This window comes from Camelus dromedarius, chromosome 10 (assembly GCF_036321535.1).
Source record: "Camelus dromedarius isolate mCamDro1 chromosome 10, mCamDro1.pat, whole genome shotgun sequence".
Taxonomy (NCBI): Eukaryota; Metazoa; Chordata; class Mammalia; order Artiodactyla; family Camelidae; genus Camelus; species Camelus dromedarius.
The window spans coordinates 31,935,393-31,958,973 of NC_087445.1; the positions used below are offsets into that span (position 1 = coordinate 31,935,393).

General features: G+C 38.5%; 1 protein-coding gene across 1 annotated transcript in view; it reads left to right on the plus strand.

The window, feature by feature from the left end:
- GLIS3 (GLIS family zinc finger 3) overlaps positions 1 to 23,581 on the plus strand; it is a 438,827-nt gene that overhangs the window by 143,420 nt on the left and 271,826 nt on the right. The window contains exons 3-4 of the mRNA XM_031449780.2: positions 2,184 to 2,391; positions 8,146 to 9,265. Coding sequence (XP_031305640.2) covers positions 2,184 to 2,391; positions 8,146 to 9,265 — 1,328 coding nt within the window. The remainder of the gene's footprint in view (positions 1 to 2,183; positions 2,392 to 8,145; positions 9,266 to 23,581) is intronic.

Consider the following 23,581-nt stretch of genomic DNA (forward strand, 5'->3'; position numbering starts at 1 on the left):
AAAAGCATGAACAAGAAAAGGATTAAAATTATTTTTCAGCAATCATTCTGGTATTTATTTATTCTAAGGTATGCATTATTTTCACATCAGAATATCTCTGAAATTATCAACACCAAGCACTAGCTTAATTGACAGCGTATGCTCTTACTGGCATATAAAATAATATGCCTTATAATATATGACATCTAAGATTTGATGAAATAATGTATTAATATGCTTTTACACCAAGTAGTGTTTTTGGGTGTGCTGTTCCAGCTGCTAGCGTATCCTTGTTTTAGAGGTAGATATTAAAACTTTTTTATTGTGAAGGAAACAGGCATGAAATGAATGAGTTCCTTGGATGAATACATGACATTGAATTTGACAAAATACCTGACATCAGATGTTGCTTTTAATAGCAGTGGCTAGTAGGGATGGAACCTGGGGAGAGAATTCGAGTGTCTTATATACTGCACTAGTCTTCTCTCCAAGGTGTAAAGGGGGTTTGAAAAGCAAATCACATGTAGCTTGTTAGAATTTACAAAGATACTAAGTTTATGATCACTGCCCAAAAAAGTACCCACTACTCTTAGTGCTAAGATGAAGCCTTGATGGTACAGTGTTATATGAGTTGTAAAAACAGAGAGACTATCTATAATTGATCTTTCAAGGCACAAGAAGATGCATCAGTTATAAACTGCAGTGGGAGAGGTAGAGGGAACATTCTGGTTTGTGTATCTGGAAAAAAAATCAGGAGAAATTTCTGTTGGACCTAATGATCTTAGAAAGTATCCAAGGAAGAAACTAAGCAACAATCACCTAAACTTAAGCACACAGGTGCCATGAAAAATACACTCTCGTAGACTCCGTTTCAGCTCAGTCAATAAATCCTCGTGTGACCTTGAGGAAATCAGTTACCACTGGGATTTTACTTTCCCAGAGGGCCAGACTAGAGAAGGCTTCCTGTGACTCTCCTAGAGCTTTTGAGATGTGGTTTCACTGATGAGAGCATTGGTGGTTACTCCAAGATCTTGTTTATCCTTAGTTTTGTGGACTCTTGGAAGCGAATGTTACAGAAGATGAAAAAGTAATTTTTTGGCTATTAATTTAATTTTTGGAAACACAGAACAAAAAAGTATGCCCCCTAGGGCTAAGGAAAGTTACTGTGATGTTTTCTACTACTTTGATCCCAAATATATCAATGAGAAAGATGAGGAATTTGGTGAGAAAATTTTAGAGCCTAATTTGAAAAAAAAATCCCAAAGCCCTGAGATCATGTTTATTTTCATTTGTTTGAAATGGAAACAGAGTTTACAGTCACTGAGACTTGACCAGGTAGTTTGCAAAAAATGTTTGAAAAAGTATATCTGTGTAAAAAGAATGTCTAGAATAATTTAACCACTATTATTTTTTTTTTATAAATGATTCATGGCATGTTTACCTTTCTCCTCTTTGCTTTTCACTTTTCCGTAACGGCACAGATTCTTGTGGGTTTCTTTTTTTTTAATTTCCCCTTTGGGTATGTACCAGATTTTACTACATTCCAAGATTGTTGCTAATGAAATGAAAAATCTATGTCAAATTTGGCTACCATGCTACTTTTAGAGTGAGTGTTTTGTTTATGGCTCTCTCACCCTGATTTTTTTTTTTAAATTGGGTGTCTGTCCAATGACAATGTATTAGGATGAAGAGGAAAAATCAAGTTTGGAGAGACGCAGCCAAACTCTATCCTTTTAAAGAGTCTTTTTGGAAGGCCAGAATTGAAATGAAGTGAACCAGTTAAACAAGTTTTTTCAGCAGTGTCAACTTTCTTTGCTGGGTGATTCAAGATATTAGCTATTCTAGAAAAAAATATGGTTTGATATAAGTAATCCCATCTTCTCACCACCTTAACCCTTTAAGTAAGGAGATGATAAATTATGATTCTTAATACAACTGGACACTTCTATATAAAAGGAGCAAAATGTAAGTGTATTTTATATGAGTGGTGATTATAGATGATTATAGAAGGGTATCTATTGTAGCATTATGGGTTTTTTCTTGGAATTAGAGAAAGCTTTTTGGTATCACTAATTCTTAAAACAAAAAAGATAATCTAAGGACTGTCTCTAAAAGATGAGTCCTGATATAAGTGTGCACATGTGTGTGTTTACTGATTTCTGATGTAAGGGACATGAAAGCTAACCTGATTCATTTGTTTTTAGGGGCTCTTGGCTTTGGGCCTCAGTGCAAGTCCATTGGAAAAGGCAGCTGCAACAATCTAGTGGTCACCAGCAGTCCCATGATGGTTCAGCGACTGGGACCCATTTCACCTCCAGCAAGCCAGGTCTCTACAGCATGCAACCAGATCAGTCCTAGCTTACAGAGGGCAATGAATGCAGCCAACCTGAATATACCTCCTTCAGATACCAGGTCTCAAGTTACTTTTTTTTTCCCCCCTTCTTGTGGTATAATCACACCTGTGAGTGTTTTCTCTTTCCCTTCTGAACACATGCCCATACAACACGCGTACACACACTCTCCCCACACATGCTCACTCAAGCAGCTCTTTCATTTTGAGCTGTGTAGGGGAATGTGTATAAAAACTGTGTGTGCCATGATATCATCTTAATTGGGAAGAATGGTATAATACCTGCTGTCTTATGTTGTGAGTGAAATTAATGCCCGCTTTGAGATTTTTAGGACTCAGTGACTAAAGACCATGTGTTAATCTGTTGATTCCTGGTGAAGCAGCTCATATCATGGTGTAGAAAGATGAGATGTCCCATACACATCTACCTTAGCTGTTTGTTTTTTAGTATACATGTTGCAGTGTGCTAAGGCTGCTTTACAGTCTGTTTTGTCTGTCCATCCATGCATCCATTAACCCATCTACCAAAGTATCTTAAGTACTTACTGCCAGCTTAATAATTGAAGTTTAGGGAGATAGTCAAAAAAGTAAAGATAGAAGTCATGAATTTCAAGACTTTATGACGTGTCTGGGAAGAGATATTTCATGTCTGTGTTACATATCATTTCAACACAATGTCTGATTAGGTGTTGGAATAGGTAGGTCCCTTAAATGCCATGTCTCTCTCTCCATGGAAGATAATTGAATAGGGAAATCATCTCCTCAGACAAATTTTTATATCTCTCAAGGTTGATATTACAGGGGACATAAAACTAAAATACTCTGCAATGTATTTAAATGAATTATTTCATCTTTTATGAGTGGTCTTCGTGGAGAAATACAATCCAAAGTTTTTGCCTTAGTCCCAGCTCTGTGATTTTGCAAAGGAATTGGACTCTGGATCTCTGCTTCCTCTTCTTGAGGGGCTGGAATCCACTGAGATGCCTTGTAGTTCTGGGATCCTGTTTCTTTCTCTCCCTCCTCCCTTTCCTTCTTTTCCTCCCATCCCCCTTCGCCTCTTGTGTCTCTGCACTCCTAGCTGCTGTTTGACACTCTGAAATCAGTTTCCTGGATCTTTTTTTTTATGCCAATTTTCTCATGAGATGGAAACTTGTTTTTCACCTGAGATTTTTTTTATGATAGGAAGCTGCTGCTGTCATTTTCCCATTGATGATTATGCCTTGAGGGACTCCTCAGACTTGCTGAGTATTGCATGTAAAATTAACTGTACTTGCGGAGTAGGTGTCGTTGGGAAGCCTTCAGCTTCCTGTCTGTGGCAAGTCCAGCCCATGCCTTGAAGGCAGAGAGTCATAATTAATGGAGAGACTGCAGGTAGGCAGGGCATAGGCTGCTCCAACCATGTACCTAATGCAGTTCCTTTCATGGGTCCACCAGAGAAGGGTCATTTTCACAAGAGTTTTCTAGCAGATTTGATTCCTTAGCATAATTTTTTATCCTTAAAAGACAACATCATAGCAATTGACATAAGTTTTGTCTGTGTTTTGTGAGTCCTTCTATGGAAATAATTTTTTGCAGGATGAGCAAAGAAACAAGAGTTAGGAAGTGGCTTGGTGAAGTGTTGAATTTACTTTTATCAATTTAGAAAGATTGCATTATTTGTGATGCTTAAATTGGTTTGTGTGTTCCATCAGAGGAGAGATAGGCTAGGAGGCAACAGTTCAACTTGAAGGCATTTTGCTATCTAGAGATAAAGAGAAGATGGAGAGAGAATCAGCTTTGAGTTTAATTTATTGGGGGTTATGGCCAGGGAGATGGGGAGGATAGGGTGGGAGGCTGGGTAGGGGTGTGAACTGTTCAGTCTGAGTGATGGCAGCCCTCTAAAAAGCTGTAACATTTATTGTTTTTTTTTCCTCTGGTTATCTATGTAATTCTTACTCATTGTAGAAAACATGGAAAAAAATCAAGACAGTAAATGATAGTCATCCTGAATCCTGCCACTGACAGGCAACTATAGGTAGAATTTTGAAATACACCCTTCTAGCTCTCTGCAGACATATACATTGTAAGCATAGGTTTCCATCAAATTGATCTATAGTAATCTACACAATATTATAATTGCTTTTTTTAGTTAATATAAACCCTTTCTTTTGTAATAATCTTTGGTAGTAAAAAAATCTTTAGCATCATATAATGACTTCTTCCTGCCCAAGATTCCCTTTTATTCAAAAATGTATAAATAAAACTGTAATTTTTATCAGCCTCTTATTACTGGGCATTTATTTATTTCCTTTAACTTCAGTATTGTAAGTAATCTTTATTGGATCAGTTCTGTAACTCTTGTTGTACATCTCCTTTTCATGACGTGTATGTATGTATATATATGTATGTGTATATATAGATTCATTCTCTGGAGTATCATTTTGAGGAATTCCACATCATATGTAAGTATTTCTTTTGAGCTTGGCATTGAACCAAGCATTTCAGCCTGGTCATCACACCTCTTGTGGCCCCATGAGAGTTCTGAGCTCTTGCTTCACCAGCCATAGTAAGCTATTTCTCTGATGGTCTCTGAGTTTTTCACATTGCTTTTATTTTGTTTGAGTTGTATTTCTTTCACATATAGCTCCCAATTAACCAGTTACAAGAAATAATATGCTTAGGGTCAGGTGAACATATGGACATTGAGATTTCTCTCAGTATGGCGATAGAACCACAAATCTTTGTCACTTTTTTTCCCCATAGGCCTGGTGTGGGTAACAGCAGGGATTATATGCAAGAGTTCTTTGGAATCTTTCACAATCATTCAACATATTGTTGCTGAAAGAGAACAGAAAATGTGGGTCCCAGTTGTAGCTTGTGTGACTTTAAGCCTCTTTTACTTGGTCTTTTAATCAAGCAGAGCATCGTGGACCACATGTAGGGTATGATGTGGGGAAAACAACAGAGGATGTATGTGATCTAGCTAGGTGACTGCCTGTCAAATGCTGCTTTATTTGTCCTTCTATAAGAATTTTGGTCTTTTCTGGGATGTCATTGGGATGAATTTTACAGAACCTCTGTTTTATTCTTTGTAAAATACAGGTTATTTAAAAATCCAATTTATTTACTTCAAAGGCTGTATTAAATGAGATAGTATATAGGGAAATAGTTTGTATTATAAACGATGGTTATCATTATCTTGATTGATTGCTTACTCACCTTAAACAACATTTTTTTTGAAAACTTACTTATCTAACACTCTGGCAGGTACTGGAGGAGATAAGTAATTCCTTCTATTGAAAGACTTTGAATTTTATTGAGGAAGATAACATCCACAGATGTCTGAAGCTAGCTACGTTTAAGGCTCAGTATGGACAGTATATAATTTCTCTGGAAATAGGACTTTTACTGAGAGCTACTATCTTTGGGGCAGGTTTCATGGTTCAGAACTTTGAAATATTAAAAGATCTGGGTAATTGCACAGAAGGGAGGTGAGCCACTAGGCAACGGCCATTGTTGGAAGTTTTGTTCTTGTTAGGTGTTCAAGTTAGAAGAAAGACTTTTCCATTCATGTTACTGCCTTAGTGAATAGAATATAGAATTTGCTTTCTGAAAAATATATGATAACTGTCTTAGAAAACAGATGTTCAAGGAGTTAAGGAATGTGCCTGCATGGGGTTATGCTCAGATTTAAATGGAGCCATACTTCGGTGTAATTTGAGAAAAATAAGAAACATCTCTTGACAATGGAACAAATGAAAATGTCTCACTATAGGCTGCCCTCAAACCAAATAATATAATTTCAAATGCAAAGTATATACAGGTGGGTAAAATACTTTGTGCCTGCTATTCACTGCCTAAAAATCTGAAGTACTCCAGTAGGACAGTGACCAGGCGAATGCAGCATTTGAGTTGTTCTATAAACCATCTCAATCTCAGGGTGTAAAGCAAAGTCAGTTGTTTTTGCCTCATATATGACATAACTACTAATTTGGCTTGGGTCAGAAAGCAATTTCTGACTCTCCCTGGGGAAAGGACCAAAAGGCCCTTGACATCCAATCACCAGGAGCCTTCAGCTGAGCTCTTCAGGAAGAGCTACATGCTGTGGGTGTGCTGGGAAAATAATTGAAAGTGTCCACCGGGAATTAAAAAACAGATGGTTCAGAAACCACTTTGGGGCTTGCAAAAGGACTTCAGCCCAAATATAAGGATGTGGACAGAGAAAAAAATCTGTGTCAAGGGCAACTGGACGTAATTTCCTGCTGTGTTTGTCATTGGTAAACATTACTTCACTTGATGGAAACACCACATCGACAATGGTGTTATCTGTCACCTTACACTGTGCATTTCGGAGCCGAGATGTTTTCTTGCTAATATCTCATGCTTGTAGGAAACAGTGTTCTTGGCTTCCATTTTGTGAAAAAAAGTAAGAGGAACAGATGGGATGAAAATGCTTCTATTTTTTCTTCAGTTCCTTTGCAACAGGTTGCTGTGTAACAGCTGGAAGTAGTAAATGGGTTCATTCTGGGAAGATAGGCATTCTATATAATATTTTATCTTGATTAATTTTTTGTTAGAAAAGAGATCTCTCTAGAAAGCCAGTGCAAGTACATATAAAAAAGCCAGGTTTTTCTGATATACACTATGTCTGAGTTGGAAAGCATAGTGAATTATGTCTAGCCTCTTTGTGACAAATTTTCCATCCAAGGGGCATAGCTTTTTTCTTCAATGAATTTTGAGGTAATTGTGTCATAGTAAAGCAAAATCAATTTTAAAGTGGCCAGACTGTATTACAAAGCATTTTGATATGCAGGTAAATATCGTGACATGTGAAGCATGTTTTGTAAAGGGTAAGAACAGGGGAGGAATTCTTGCAAGAGTGAGGTACTAAAAACAAATGGAATCTGCTCTTGGTCCAAATCTGCTCTAAATCTGAGGACAAGAGCTCATGGAAAATCCAAAATTAACAGGTGTGATTAAACGCTGCATGGTCCGAGTATTTGCATAATTCCAAATATGACTCAATTTCTGGCTATCACTCCCTTATATATTATAGCTGTATTATATACATATATATATATGTATATATATATATATACACATATATATATATACACACACATACACACACATACACATATATATATTATATACATATTTTTTTACTTCTAGGTTAATTTGATGTTGTGACTGAGTACTAATAGTGTGAAGTGCTATCTTTTAAAGAAATATTTAAAATTCCTTAGTTTCAGTGAAATGAGTTTGTGAAATTATTTGGTCCCCTGGATGACCCTTTGACTTGGAAGATTTACTTTTTTTTTTTTTTTTCAGATCAGGTGTAGGTTTATATTTTACCTCACCAAATAGATTACACTCAAAGACTCAGGCTCTGTTTAGACTTGCAGTCCCTGCAATTCCTATTTGTAGTGTGCTGCACACAGTAGGTACTTAATAAATGCTTGCTTATTTGGTTTGCCATGATAAGCATCAATAATTATTCCTAGGTATCTAATTTCCCTCTGTATTAAAAAGATATTTAAAAATAAAGAAAGGACTATTTATTATCATTAAAGTATTAAGATTATTATAACAATAGATCTTTTGTTTTATTATTCCAGTGAGCATTAGCCTTTATTGTTCTTCTTGGTAAAATTGTATTTACCTGGAACTAAAAGCCTTGGGTTTTATCTTAGCCAAAGAATGTGTGTTTAGCCGAGAATGTAGTTAGGGGAAATGCTTAAGGAATTGTCAATGCAATGTTCTTTTAGCTCTTAAGCAATCCATATCCTGCTAAAATGTTTGTCTTTTTTCCCCCCCTTTTCTGGTTGCTGTTCCAGGTCCCTTATTTCGCGTGAATCTTTGGCGTCCTCGACTTTGAGTCTGACTGAAAGTCAGTCGGCCTTGAGTGTGAAACAGGAATGGTCTCACGGCTACAGGGCTCTTCCTTCGCTCTCCTCCAACCACGGCTCTCAGAATGGAATTGATCTAGGGGACCTCCTTAGCCTTCCTCCTGGGACAGCGATGTCCAGCAACAGTGTCTCTAATTCATTGCCATCCTACCTTTTCGGGATGGAAAACAGCCACTCTCCATACCCTAGTACCCGGCACTCTTCGGCCAGGTCCCACTCAGCTCGTTCCAAGAAGAGAGCGCTGTCCTTGTCCCCGCTATCCGATGGCATTGGGATAGACTTCAATACCATCATCCGCACCTCACCCACGTCCTTGGTCGCCTACATCAATGGGTCAAGGGCTTCCCCCGCCAACATGTCCCCACAACCTGAAGTCTATGGGCATTTCCTAGGGGTGCGCGGCAGCTGTATTCCCCAGTCGTGCTCGGTGCCAAGTAGCCAGAAGGGTGTGCGCGTGGCCAGCGGCGGCCTGGCTCTCCCCGCCTACGGCGAGGACGGCGCACCGGAGTACGAGCGCATGCAGCAGCTGGAGCACGGCGGCCTCCAGCCCGGCCTGGTCAACAACATGGTGGTGCAGCACGGCCTGCCGGACCCCGACAGCCAGCCGGCCAGCCTGCTGAAGACTGAGCGTTTGGATGATTTTCCGGGCGGTGCCCTGGACCTGCCCCCGGCCCCACCTCTGCCACCTCTGCCACCGCCCCCCCAAGGCCCCCCGCCCCCCTACCACGCCCACCCACATCTGCATCACCCAGAGCTGGCCCACCACGCCCAGCCGCTGGCCTTGCCTCAGGCCACCCTGGAGGAGGACGGGGAGGTGGATGACGTAGGGGGCAAGCACTGCTGTCGCTGGATCGACTGCAGCGCCTTGTATGACCAGCAGGAGGAACTAGTGCGGCACATAGAGAAGGTTCACATAGACCAGCGCAAAGGGGAAGACTTCACGTGCTTCTGGGCCGGTTGTCCCCGAAGGTACAAGCCTTTCAATGCCCGCTATAAACTGCTGATCCACATGAGAGTCCACTCCGGGGAGAAGCCCAACAAGTGTTCGGTGAGTCTCCTAGGGCCCAAAGCAGTTCACTAAAGGTGCATGTGGTTTTCCAAATGTGACCACAAGTCAGGGAACATTTTCTTTTGTGGAGTTTTGGATGCAGGGAGTCTAGGTATCCATGAGATTTGACTCCTCTACAGCCTGAGGAAGGGGAAGATTTCTTTAATTATTAGTGGCTGGGGTATCTCTCTACTTCTAGATTCTCTTCTGCAAATATACATAATCAGGGGAGGTTCATTTGCCACCATGTCCAAAATCTTGGAAAATTGATTCCTACCAGGCACCAACTTGAAGTTGCTGAAAAGTGGAGGCAGAGGAACACACACCGCACCACCACCAAACTTTTAACTGTTTTCCAAAGTAAATATTCAGTGATTTTCCCCTTCCCTCCAATAACTAGGCGAGCATTGGGGTTAAAGGGGTGGTTCTGATATTTGGAGAGGAACTCACACTTAGCAACTTGGCTAGTAAAAATGTTGCTGCATACACCCACATGCCTGCACACTGCAAACTCCAGGATTGTAAGACTAGTTAATGCTTTATAGCCAGCATGAAAATACTCAGGGATACCACAGGAGCAGAATCTTACAGGATCTCACTGAATTTTAAGGAGAAGGAATTTGGTGGAAATCTATAATGAGAAGGAACCCAGAGGGGACTGTGCCTTTGAAGGAAGTGGGCATGGTGTCTCCTTCCCCCTGCCTCCACCTTTCATAACATCAATCCTAGAACTATCTCTGTTTCTTGGTAAAATTTACTGTTTTTGAATAATACGATTTTTAAATGATTGCATGACCATTTTGCACCTAACAGAAACCCTCAGGGTTTACAAGCAAGACATCACCCTTGGGATCCCAGGGCAGGTTTGCACAATCTCAGACAGCTCACTTAACTCTTGAAAAAGAAGAGCATGTGTTTTACATTAGTTTAGATGGACAGAAATATTTGTTTGAGAGTTAAAATCTGAGAATTGTAGATATTCCTTGGATATTGAATATGCTACAGGTCACTAAATGTGTAAAATATATAAACCATGTTGAAAAGGAACTTATTTATCTTGATGATAAAGAATCTGAGCCATGTTTATGGTTGATTGTAGATTAGCTAAGTTGTCTGATTCATGTAAAAGTAAACAAACATGATAGTTGTAAGACAAGTATTAGAAGCACTTTTTCACCATCCATTAGGTATTTTTGAAAGAGTTTTAAGAATTCCTTGAGGAATGAAATTGCATTTCTTGTCATCACATTATGCCCCATGTTGTGATTTTCCTTAAGGAAAACCTAAAGCTGATACGTTGTGAGAATGCCAGGTTATATGAGTGAAAAGAATCGTTACATTCCAGCCAGCAAAACCTTACTCTGTCGGTAAGGTTCTGCACTAAAAATGCAAGAAAGAGACAAGCAATTGAAGGCAATTCTTTTTACTCTGTTTGGAACACACCAGCCTATTGCAGGCAAGAAAGATATTCAGTCTCTGAAGGAAAACAGTCCAACCTTTTAGTTCTGACTAATCCTGGCTGAAAATAGTTTGTTGGATTTGGCTTTACTGAAATAAACATAATGGTTTGAATTATCCAAAAAATATTTTTTGCATTGCAAAATTAATTTTTGTGCAATAGGATTTCCTCATTTCCCTACTACTCTCAGATTTTGAAAAGGCATATAACTTTATAAAGTTGACTTTCACTAAAGTGTATTATGACTTAAGAATAGAAATACTTCAGTGAAAGAATAAGCTGAGAAGTGAATGTTTGCAGACCTCTCCATAGGTATTATTCAGGGTGGGAATGGGAAGCGATTTCTGTCTCCCCTAGTCTGCCTACTCCCCACTTCTATATGGAATCTTAGCAAAATTTTGATTGCTAGGTTTAATAGCATATCAAATCTAGAATCATAAAGCATTAGATTACACATTATAGTGCAAATGTATTTGTACAAAACAGGGTTTCTTAGGGGCTGACTAATGCTGCAGTTCTCATCTTGGGACTATATATTTTTAGCAGGAAGACATACATTTTCATATAAAACATACATATCATGAGCATTGTGTCTTTGGAAAACTTAATGTTGCTACACGTCATCTGCTTGATTAATACAGTTAAAGCTAACTGCAGCAAATAATGTTGCTGTCAAAGTTCAGCAGTCCTTTCAAATTGTAGTCCACAGAGAGAAGACATGGGCTTAAAGTGGTTGTCCATCTGAAAGAGATGCATTTTTCTCCCTTTTGCAAAACCAGTCCATACACTTTTGGAATCCAGATGCAAAGAACTGTTAAAACTGAAATGTTTCATCTCCCACTTCTTTGGAAGCTGATGGTAGTTGATTCAAAGCTCAAGATCCTTGCCAAGTAAAATGACCACATTCTTTTGGAGACATGAAGTGATCTTTGGGTTTTTGTGGCTGTGTCACATGCTGCAAAGGCTAGGAGCAATTTAAATTATAAGACCCAGTCCACTTTTGTTTTATGTATGTTTAACTGCTGTTAATTTTCTGTGGACCATAGTTAGGGTTAGTCATCATTTTCAGTCACTTAGCTTATTGACCTAAGAAAGATGTGATGACCCAATTGTGTTCAGTGACCATGACTACAGGCAGCACAATGAGCTTCTGAAAGTCATGGTAAAAGTAGGGTGTGTGAAAGGGCTATTCAGTGACAGCTTACAGTAAGAGGCTACCACTGGTGTCCTCCCTTGACGCCAAATTCCTTTCATGCATGGGAGAATGCATTCTCAGAATCTATGACTGTAACTCCTCAGCCTTACCCAGAACTCTGGGATTCAGATCACTCAGGATTCTAGGTGGCAGAACTGGGGGAGGATTGTTAATTTATTATTTGGTTAACTTACTGGAAGAAGAAAATGGTTTCTTTTCTGTTTCCCACCCAAACAACTTCATCCTTCTGTAGATCTCATTCTCATTGCTTCTGTGGAAAGCCAAACCAGCTGCTCTCTTCCTAGTCTTGGCCTTGATTACAGAGATATTCCCAGCCAATGGCAAAGACCTTGAGAAATAAAGGCCTTAGCAGGCAGACAGACCTCAGTGAAATCAGAAACTGAGATATGGCAATATTATATTAAAAATTCCTGAGTCCATTCACTTCTGTCTACTAATAAAGCAATTTGTAGGTGCCTCAACATTGATGAATCTCAGAATTATCAAAACTTTTGAGCATTCCCAGGTATAACTTTGCTGAATTCTGTTACATTTTTTTCTGAGATAAGATTTCAAATTCTCAAGTCAGAGTAAATAATGGAGCCTTAGAATTATTTTCTTTTCCAAATCCTTGTTTTGTGTTCCTAAAAGGACGACATAAAGTATAACTCTGAACTATAGATGTACACTCAGCATCCCTAACAGTAGCCATAGTCATCGTTCTAACAGAGTGCATACTGAGAATGTTTTTGCCATAGATCTTTTTGTCATTAAGTTGAAGAATGTGCAACACCTGGGTAGCGTTCCCAGGGAGGTGTGTTCTAAATGAGATCAGGCACGCTCTGTCTGCCAGTACTTCTTATGAGAAAGCCTATCTGATCAGAGCAGAGTGAGCAGAGGGACAGAATTCTCTTGCCAGGATCAGAAACACTGAGGGCTTGCCTTGGTGCACAATAGAAAGCAGTTGTGCTGGAGGTTAGGGAGTGTTAATAAGGGAATTAGGAGGAATGAGGGTCGCCACTTAAATTTTGCTTATTTTTCCTGGATGAATTTTATCCAATAGCAAAAAGGAATTTTGCAAAACTTTTACCCACCCACAGATTTTCACGAAAATGTCACTGACCAAAGACAGCTTTGAATTTTGTATGAATTGACTCATTTCTCCACAGGCATTTTGCCTGGCAAAATCCAGAGTATTTGCTTTGGCTTGAATATTGGGCCATTTGCTTTTTAAGTAACATTGGATTATGGAATACAAGAAAATAAATACAGAGCTGGGGCCATGTCCCCATTCCTCTTTTATGGCCTGATTTATGGGTTCATGGGCCAGCTTTAGCCATGTAAGACATTTCTTGAGGAAAAGTAAATTCATTGTAAAATGTAGAAGGATGTTTTTTCCACATCCTTTATTTTATTATTTTGATGAGACTTGGCATTGATGTGATGACCACAATTATATGACTAGAAGAGACCTCAGGAAAGTATCACCTAAGCATAACTGTTAGTTACCACTCTACTACCCTCATATTGGCAACAATTAATAAATTCTCATAATGTCAAGTATTGGAGGGTATGGAGAAGGCACTGCTTTAACATTGCTAGTAAAAGTAAATTAATGTGACCACTTTGGAAAAAATTTGGGAATATGTAGCAAACACGAAGATGAGCATATTCAACAAAACCATATCTGAGTGTCTGCTCTAGAGCAACTCTTGCATATGGTGACAAGGAGACATGCAAAAAGGTGTTTATTGCACCTTTGTTATTTAAAAAAATATAAATAACCTATCTGTCCATAGATAAGGTAAATCAATAAACTATGTTTTATCCCTAAAGAAATAGTATAAGGGAATTTAAAATTAATGAACTGTATATAAATCAGTATATCTATAGGTAGACAACATGGATAGATAACAATGTTGAATGAAAAAATTAAATGCAAAATGATATATATAGTATAATACAATTTATGTACATTTAAACACATGCTAACTATTTTATAGTTGTTGTAGATACTTAATTAGTTGGTTAAACAGTAAAATCATGTGGGCAGGATAATCAGTAATCTTAAGATAGTGGATAATTCTAGGGAGAAAAGAAATAGGAAGATATAGGATGTAGGGATTTTGCTTTATCTTTTTTCCAAAGATGGAGAGAAATGAAACAAATATGGCAAAATACTACTTTTTTTTTAGCTTGGTGGTGGTGATATAGGTGTCATGGGTATCATACTATTTTCTATGCTTTACTACCTGTTTGAAATATTTCATAACTGTAAGTATATATTTTTTCTAAGAATAAAAGAAAATCAATGAGTATAACATTCCAGTTCCCTTCCACACATGTACTATTTTTTCAGATGAGGAGAACAAAGCATAGGGAAATTAAGTGATTTTTCCAAGACTAGAAAGTTGTTTTTCTGTTGCCCATTTAGTGCCTCCAAGGTGATGGTTTTCCAACTTGGCTGACATTGAAATCACCTGAAGAGCTTTATAAAGTACCCATACCTGGGTCCCACCCCCAGAGTCTGTGATGTAACTGGTGATTCTAACATGCAGTCAAGGTGAGAACCAGTGCCCTAAAAGCTTCCACGTTCTGACGTAGAACTCTAGATAGATGAAAACCTACCCTGTCATTTCACTTAAGGTGTAGGGAGGCAGTGTTCAGTAGCAAGTACGTCTTCATTATCATTAATGTCCTGACAATGATTAGGGTAATTTTGTGCTCCCTTGGTACAAAATTCAAGGGAGCACAAAATTCAAGACAAGAGATAAGATAATAGAGCAACTCTGGTAGTGACAGAAGGCTTTCAACTGAGTGAGTGTCCATTCAGATTCAGAGTACTCTTTCTCTGCAACTGATGGTCAGTTAAAGGTTGAGATGAGACTGTTGAGCAATGAATATCATCTCCACCTCCTTGCCTTCCTGAATTAAAAGTGGAACTGACAAATCTGTCACACTGTCCCCATTTTTAAAGGTAAGAATAGAGTGTTCTCCCTTCCAACTACAATTCAGCCTTTCTGCTTTTAATGTAAAATGATCTTCAAAACATTTTTGCTACTATGGATATTTCTGAAGAGTTGGTAAATTACCAAAATATTGAATTTTCCCTTTTATCAAATCTGCCTGATATGATTAAATAAATAAAATTAACATTAATATCCTCTTTGTCTCTTGAGGCTGAAACACCACCAGTGAAACATCTGGTAAAGATCAGAGAGAGTGTAGCTTCCAAATCGCATCCCACAAGGCATCAGTCTGTCAAATATTTAATGCAAACTGAATGATTTTAAAAAATACATCTAAATCACAAGATTTTTTCCCCAATCATTTTATATAAGAAAGAGATACTGGCATATTTATCTGTGTATATACATGGCCAACATACTGTAGACATATATATGTCACCATAAATTATAAACCCGTTAGTATAGGTAAAAGCAAAACCACAGAAATTCCCATCAGATGGGGCACTGACCACAGTTTATAAGGTGTCTGTCAAATCGGATTTCACATCTGAAAACACAGTTTAGAAACCTTCCATTTGGTAGTGGTTTAATTTTATTTCCCTTTAGAAGGCATTTAATCCACTTTACCTGAGGAGCTGGCCTTTCATGAACTTTGTCCTGGAAATAAATTCATAACAGATTTGGGCAAATGTTTCAAAGCAAATCATGGTATGTTTCTTTGCCCTGTGATTCTAGGATTAATGAAAAACAATAATAGATAATGAGAGAAACGCTAAGAGGTTAAATATTTGAGCATTTATCCTTATTAATCAAAATCATTAACTACATGATAGTTAATATTCCTTTTAGTTCGGATTTGTTTTGTGGTTTTTCTCTAATTTCATGTCCAGAAATTATGTTTGTAACATTGGAAAAAATTAGGTAAATCTTTTTCATAAGTAATCTGATTAAGGAAATGTGTTTCAGACCTTTTGAGGTCTGTTCATATGTAGATTTAAAACTGTATTTTCTTAGTTCATTCAGCTTACACTGGTGTGGAAAATTAATTTGACAATTTATTAGAAATGTCTTTTGTGACTTTTGGAATATTTCTTGATTACCTTTGCTATGAGTGGTCATGTTGACATCTTCCAGTCCAAATAGAATTTGAGTATGTAGAGTAAAAGACCAAACACATTAATTTTTTTCAAAAAAGAGGTAGTCTGATTCGCTTTAATCTTTCAGAAGTATTTTTTTCAAGCTCTGGGTAGAATTATGTGGAAAAGAGATTTTTTTTTTTTTATAGGCAGATTCATTAGTTTCTACTGTAATTATTGAGTCAGGGCTTCTAAATTATCAAGAAGACAATGAATGTTGTAACTGCAGGCAGTGGATGTGTGGTTGGTAAATAGAACCTGGGCAAGCAGGCTCAATTCTGCATCTGCTTCAACTATGGGCAGCCTCATCCAAAAGGAAGACCAGCATCTTCACTCATGTGGGAGGTTGGTGTAGACAGGAATTTGGTGAGAAAATGGAATGAAACCTGTGTTTCTTATTTTGCAGCACAGTATTTATTTTTATTTTCTTGGGATACAGATACCGGACTTGAGTAGGGAGAATAACTAATACTTCTGAATTTTGAAGAATTAAAAAATGAGTTATTTGAAAAGTTATTGAGAAACTGGAAAATGAGATGACCTAATTCTGGGCAGGCAGGGGCAATGTGCATGAGTAATTACATGGTGCTTCAAACTTAGAATGAGCATACAATTTATTATTCAAATTGAGACACTCTTGAGAGTGAAAGGGGTTCTCTTTCCCTAGAATATTAGTGTAAACCAGGCTTGTCCTGGAAAAACCAGGATGTATAGATGTATACTACCCAAATAGTATACACATTGATGGTCACCCAATCAGTGCATGCTCATTCATTCATTTGATCAACGCATGCTTATTCATTCATTTGATCTCTGAGTACAAGCCACGTGCCATATCCTGTCCTGGAATCTGGGGGTGGGTGGATATAGAAATAAATGGGACATTCCCTCAAGGAGCTTGCAGTCTTCTAGGGGTGACAGCTGTGTAAGTAGTTATTTACATAGTAATGAAACAAGGGCTATGATGCAGGTCTATGCAAATTGTTTTAATGGAAAAACAGAGGAAGAAGCTTCCAACTATGTAGAATCTGGGCAAGCTTCTTAGAGCTGACTGCATCTTGAAAGAAGACTAATTCTTGCAGAGAAGGGGAAGGAGGCTATTCAAGTGGAGCACCATAATGTATGATAACACAGGGGTGTGTGAAAGAGTCCTGGAAAGAAACAATCCCCAGGAAGTCTGACGGTCCAAGACTAGGTAGGAGGGGGAGGGAGGCTGGAAATTTACCTTGGGTCAATAACAAGGGATTTTTACTATTAAATAGGGATAATGTTTTGAAAATTAGAAAGAATTACACACCTAGTTAATACAAATTCAAATTCAGTTAAAACAAACAAAAAAAAACTTCGGAGGCAATATCACTGAGGTAGCAAGCACTGCACTTTAGTGCATGTGAAATGAAACTTTGACTTCCCCAAACCATCTCATTGTCTTAAAGTTTATAGTTTCATTCTTCATTAAAACATATCTCTTGGCAGCTATCATGTGAAACACAGATTTTTCATGTGCCAAGTGATCAGCCAGGGAAACACATAAATGGAGACAAACGTAAAAGCATTTTCTATGATGGGCTTTAAAGAAAAAAATTAAGAACCTGAGGAAGACTAGAGACCAAAGGCTATTTGATAGTTATGTTGAGTGACTTAAGATATGGACAGAGGCTGCATACATTATCCTGTGTGTGAGTAGTCTTCCATTTGTTAAACATTTCCTTTTATAATCTGTGAAGAGAGTGAAGTACCATTTAGCAAAGGTTGGACTGGTGCTCGTCATACTGAGCTTGTCAGCCCTTCCCAGACGTACCCCTGACTGCTAAGGTTTGCATTGGAATTTTTTTGTGCTCAGATTGAATTAATACACAGCAGAGCTAAATGTTTGACATGATTAGAGGAGTGCACATTAAATCAGTTCTCATCAAAATGGCACTGATTCCTGGACATTCACTCCACAACACCCTAGGGCCACATGCCTCTCTAGATTGGGGAAGACAGAGTGAGAGGAAAGCCTGGCCTTTTGTTACTTGAGCTTCCTGCTCTTGTAGCATTCACTGTATCTGGGGTTTGAGCCTCCCAATGTGGGGCCATTTGCCTATGTGAACAGAGAGCATAGCCAGGAGATAACATCAGTAGACATCAGTGTTCAGAGTGTTCAGAGAGGGCATCTGATTGGTCTCTTTCTTAAAATTTATGAGGCAGCGTTTCAGGCTTGTATTTCTAGAACAGTTTCCTTTCTGTGTTTTAGAATGTTTATTTGAGAATGCTTTAATTTGTAAGCTGGGGCATGGATTAGGGGCCTGATAAGCCCATCCTTTGATGAGAAATATTGCTACAACTAAACTCTTTCTCTTCTGCCACTCCCTTCTCCCATTTCCAGTCACAGTTTCTAGTGTGAAACCACCAAATGATGCTTTGTTAGCCAGGAGAGTGGACTTGGGGGTTGGAGAGCTGTTGTAATGAAGGTAAAGTGGGGGACCCCACTTTAAACAAAATTTTGAAATGGAAATTTGTTTTCCATTACATTTTTAGTGACTCCTACTGTCTCAGAATTCCCATGCTGCCTCACAGCCCCTTGCTTTTGCTCCGTATGTTTTCCTTCCATCTATTCGAGGCTTGCTTTTGGGAAAGAACTTCAGCAAAGATAAAATTCATACATATAAATGGTGAATGGCTAAGAAAAGATTCAGGCCCTCCCAGGGATAGTTACTATTTTTACTAGGAAGAAAGTGTTAAACCTCTCTCTTAGAAATTCCTTCAGGGAAGCAGAAGAGGAAAGAAAATTAACATGTTACAAATTCTGAGCTACTAGATTACTTTAATCCTCATTTATAGCCCTCAGAGTGAAGTAATTTGTGGAGTTTGAGACTTATATTCTCTTCTTTTTACTATATACTCAGATCTTTATTCACCTTTGAGTCCTACCCATAGCGCCTGGATCAATGATTAGATTAACATGTAGTAGCTCTCAAATATATATACGTATCTATCTATTTAACAATCAGTTTTATCTGCTGTCAATATCTGTGCATATATGTGTATGTGTAGGTATATATATTCTTGGAGCTAGGTGATAGATACATGGAGGTTCATTATTCTGTTGTTTCTGCTTGTGTGAAGATTTGAAATTTTCTGTAATAAAAAGTTTAAAAATAAATAAGTAAATAAGTTTCTGAGTTAGTTTACAGGAAAGGACAGTTTGTTCTCTCTAACACCTCAGAAAATATTGCCAGCCGTTTTTTTTTCCTGTGTTCTGATCTGAAAGCTAATTAATTTTTCCATTGCTCTTGTAGGTCTCTGAAATAACTCTGCTTAAAAATGAGATGAGAGATAGCTCTTAGGCAATAGCGTGACATTTGAAAAGGCAAATGATATAACAAGGAAGCGTTATTGGAATATACGTTGATAATCTAACTTCTGTAACAGACTGCCCCAAATCTCAGTGACTTGGTATAATTAAAGTTCATTTCTTACTCATATTCTGATACAACTTGCTCCTTGTGAGTATACAATTTTCGCAGGATCCTTCAATCTCATGGCTCTGCAGTCTGAGTCTAGGGGGAAAAATATTGAAGATTGTGCAGAAGGTTTTAGGAGCTGGGTCTGCAAGAGACACACTTCACTTCTTCCTGCATTGGCTGGAACTCAATCACATGACCCCACTAGCTGCAAGGGAGGTTTGGAAAGTGTGGTCTTTATGTGTGCACAGGAGGACATTAAACACATCTGTAGCAGGGAACTAGACGTCCCTCTCCTGCCTCTCCCCTGACTTATCCTGGTTCTCTGTATCCTCTTGAAAAGAGGAAACATTCAAGTTTTGATTTTTGAGTTTTTCATGAGTGGCCACCCTGTCTCATCAAAGTGGTTTTGTTAAAGACCATTTCTTTTTTCTTATCAGTGCTGACTTCTGTAACTTGCTTTTCAACTTACTAAATCTTTCCCAGCCTAACCATTTTTTTTCTTATTTACTCTCCAAGGATTCCATTGCCACATAGTCACCACTGCTGGGAAAACTTTTGTTATCTCAAGTGAGTTACTCAGTTTTTCCCACCTTGTCCAAATTATATGTTCTTGGTGCATAATTCCCCTGCTCATCATCTCTTTAAGTCATAAGGATGTGTGATGTCTTCATGTCCCACAGGCACTCACCCTTGAGGGAGATCTGCTCATTATCAAGGGCAAGGTCATAAATGAATCACAGAGAGATCCACCATTGTGAACAGAAATGTGGTGTGAAGGGCTGTTTTACTAAGACCCTGAAACACAATATTCCCCATCTGTTCATAAAAGTAACTTATTTGACACACACAGTGTGGTCATAAATGCTCTTCTATTCTCTCAATGCTTGCTTTTGGTCATGAACTGGCACACACAAAAGGAAAAAATGACAACGTGCCTCTATGGACACTTTTGGTCCATTTCCATAAATATATTCAAACAAAATGAAATGGCCTGGCTCTTTGTAATGTATTCTTTAGTGTGTTTAAGCTTGCAAAATTACCCCCAAGGATGACAAATTGTAAACATCATGCAATACCACAGCCCTGGTTCAAGGCCTGTCTCAGTGTTCTGCCGACATTCACCCTTCCTAGAAACGTTTAAAGTGTTTTAGGAAAGTGAAGCTAGGCAAACAAGCTTATCAGGAACGACAATAAAAAAAAATCATTGATTCTAATTAGGAGGCGTCACACAGACAGAAACAAAGCTGCTTTTGTGTAGTGGAAAGTCTACCTGTTCTCTGAAACACATGGAGCGCTTTCCAGCGGCTTTAGATAATCAAGCTGACAGTTTCAGGGCCCTGACCTTTTGGCCTATCTCAAGCTGCACTTGTCGAAACTTGTTGAAGGTGTTGGTCGGAGGTGTGCTGGAATATAAGTTGTTATAAAGGTGACAATGAGACAGGTGCTGTTTTTTTTTTTCTGAAAAGTCCAAACTACATCATAAATTGAGGTGGGGAGTATTCAGGTTTCTGAAGCAAGGACTGAGTTTAGAGCGATTATCTTCAGTTGTCCCTGTAGCAAGTATTTCCCCCAACAGCCCAGAGCATTGATGCACTGCTGGTGAGGACTCCAGCAACTCTGGCTGTCTGGGTCAGTCTGATCCTGCTCCATTGTGTGTCCCAGGAAGACCAGCTTTCGATTGTAACCCTGGTTTTGTGCTATGCCCATGAAGTGGGGTCTTTGTGATGGAACTAGGCAAGGAAGGAGCTGTATAATCAGAGCAAATAATGGAGAAATCACTCTAATTGCTCAACTCCATTGAGGTAGTAAATCAAAATCAACATCTGTGTCGCTGTCACTTTTCTTGAATTCAGAACTTCAGAAAAATGAATTTCACTAGAGCATAGGGTCAGGAACATAGATCTTGGTAAATCAATGGGCAATTTAATTCAAAATTAAGAGTACATATTGACCATCTGCAGTGTCAATGATTTAGTTTCAAGGAGGAGTTTCATAAAAGGCATTTTTGTTGCCTGATTGTGTACTTCCTCCAAAGACTGGCTTGCTAATCACCACCAGTGAGTAATAGGGGTTGCCCCCCACCAACGAAGAAGCCCATTGCGTTCTGAAGGAACAGTGCTGCCAAATGGCTTGACAGGCTTCTGCTGCACTTGTCAAACAGTTGTGCCTGGGAGTGAAATTTTGAAGTTGGATTCTCACTTCACCGAGATTAGAATACGTTTGATTGAAGGTGTCTACAATGAGGGGACAGTATTTAAAATTCTTAAATACAGAATCCATGCATTTCTAAAAAACATTGTACTGACCATTTCTAAGTTATTTTGTTTCCTCCTTCTTTTTTCCTAACATACGTATTATATAAAATCCAAAAGAGAATAATATGAAAGCAAAGCATCATAATATGGAAAAGATTATAACGTTATTTTTAACTTTTGTTTTATAAATTTTGTTTCAATTAAATTTTTTTGATATTTAAATATTTGGTTTATGTTTACATTTTAATACTGAGTCATTCATCTAATTATGGGTGTACATGCTCTCTATGGTATCTAAAAGTGACCCTCAGGTGTGTGACAGAAAGAGAAATCACTGATGAATATCTCTATTTCACTCATTCAACTATTTATTGAGCAACTGTTTCATGCCAATCACTCTTCTAGGCCCTGGGATATAGCAGTGAACAGTTCAGACCCCAAACTCCCTGTCTTCTTGGAGCTTACACTCTAGAAGACAAGACAGTAAATAATGCAGATACCTGGGGGAAGAAAGTTTCAGACAGAGAGAACAGCAAGTGCACAGGTTTTGAGGCAATAGTGTTGCCCTGGTGTGTTCTAGAAACATCAAGGAGTCTGGAGTAGCTGGAGAGAGGTGAACAAGGATGAAAGGGAAAAGGAATTCAGGGACAAAAATGATTGGACAAAAAGGATTCTAGATTGTTTAGGATGGATAGGTTTGAGTGAGAGGATCTGGTTTATGTTTTAATATAATCACTGAGTGCTGTGTATAGAGTATATTGAAGAGGAACAAAGAATAGAAGCACGAAGACCAAGCCTCCATGACTAGGATCGTTGCAGTAGTCTTCTCTCTGGTCTTCCTGCTCATGTTCAGTGGTGGAAGTTGAGATAATTAACTGGGTTCTGGCTATATAAACATAGCCAGCCCTTACAGGATTTCCTAATGGATAGGATATGAGATGTGGGAGACGGAAGTGTCAGGGGTGACTCCAAGGTTTGGTTTGCATATGTGAAAGGATGGCAGTTACCTTTAACTGAGATGGGGTTGATTGTGGGGATTTTGGGGAGGAAACAGAGAATTTTATTTTAGACTTAAGTTTCAGGAGCCAGGAGCCTGTGATGAGTCCCAGGGTGAGTCTGGAGATCAGGGAAGTCTAGACTGATACAATTTGGAGGTCACCTGTGTAGGTAGTATTCAGGGTTATGAGATTGGCTGATCTGATTGAAAGTGAAGTAAGAAATAGAGTCATGAAAAAAATTGGTATCTGTACTCCCGAATTCTATGAGGGGTGGGTGAAAGGAGAGATGAGTAGTAGAGTGAAGTCCTCTTTACCAAACAGCTTGTATCTCTTTTGTCCTGCTTTGTTGGTGTTGTCCTGATTGTACTTCCCATGTATCTAGGAGAATTTCATGGTGCCATTGGAGAGAAAAAGATGGGGTTGAAGAGGTTGTTTCAAGTTGGACTGCCGTTGATATATCAGTATTTGTCTCCAGACCAGAAGATAGGCAGACAGAAAATGAGGACATACTTTAAGAGAAAAAAACAGGTTTCTACCATCATAGTCTTATGCCTTTGAAATTGGGAGGTCATTAATAACAAGATCAATGTATCTTAGTTCATACAAAACTTAACAGTGTGTAAGCACTTAAGAAATCGTCTTAAGTCTGTTCTACCACTGGGGTGACACTGAAATGACATGGAGTCTAGGAACAGACTGGATGACTTCTTGATCAGTTTTGTTGAGGGGATTCAAAAAATAATGGGTAGTTTTTTCCTCCCTTTCCAACGCTGAGATTCTGTCTTTTAATAAATCAGTCTCTCAGTGAATTTAATGGTAGCTTATGTTCCAGAATACATGTTCTCAATAGCC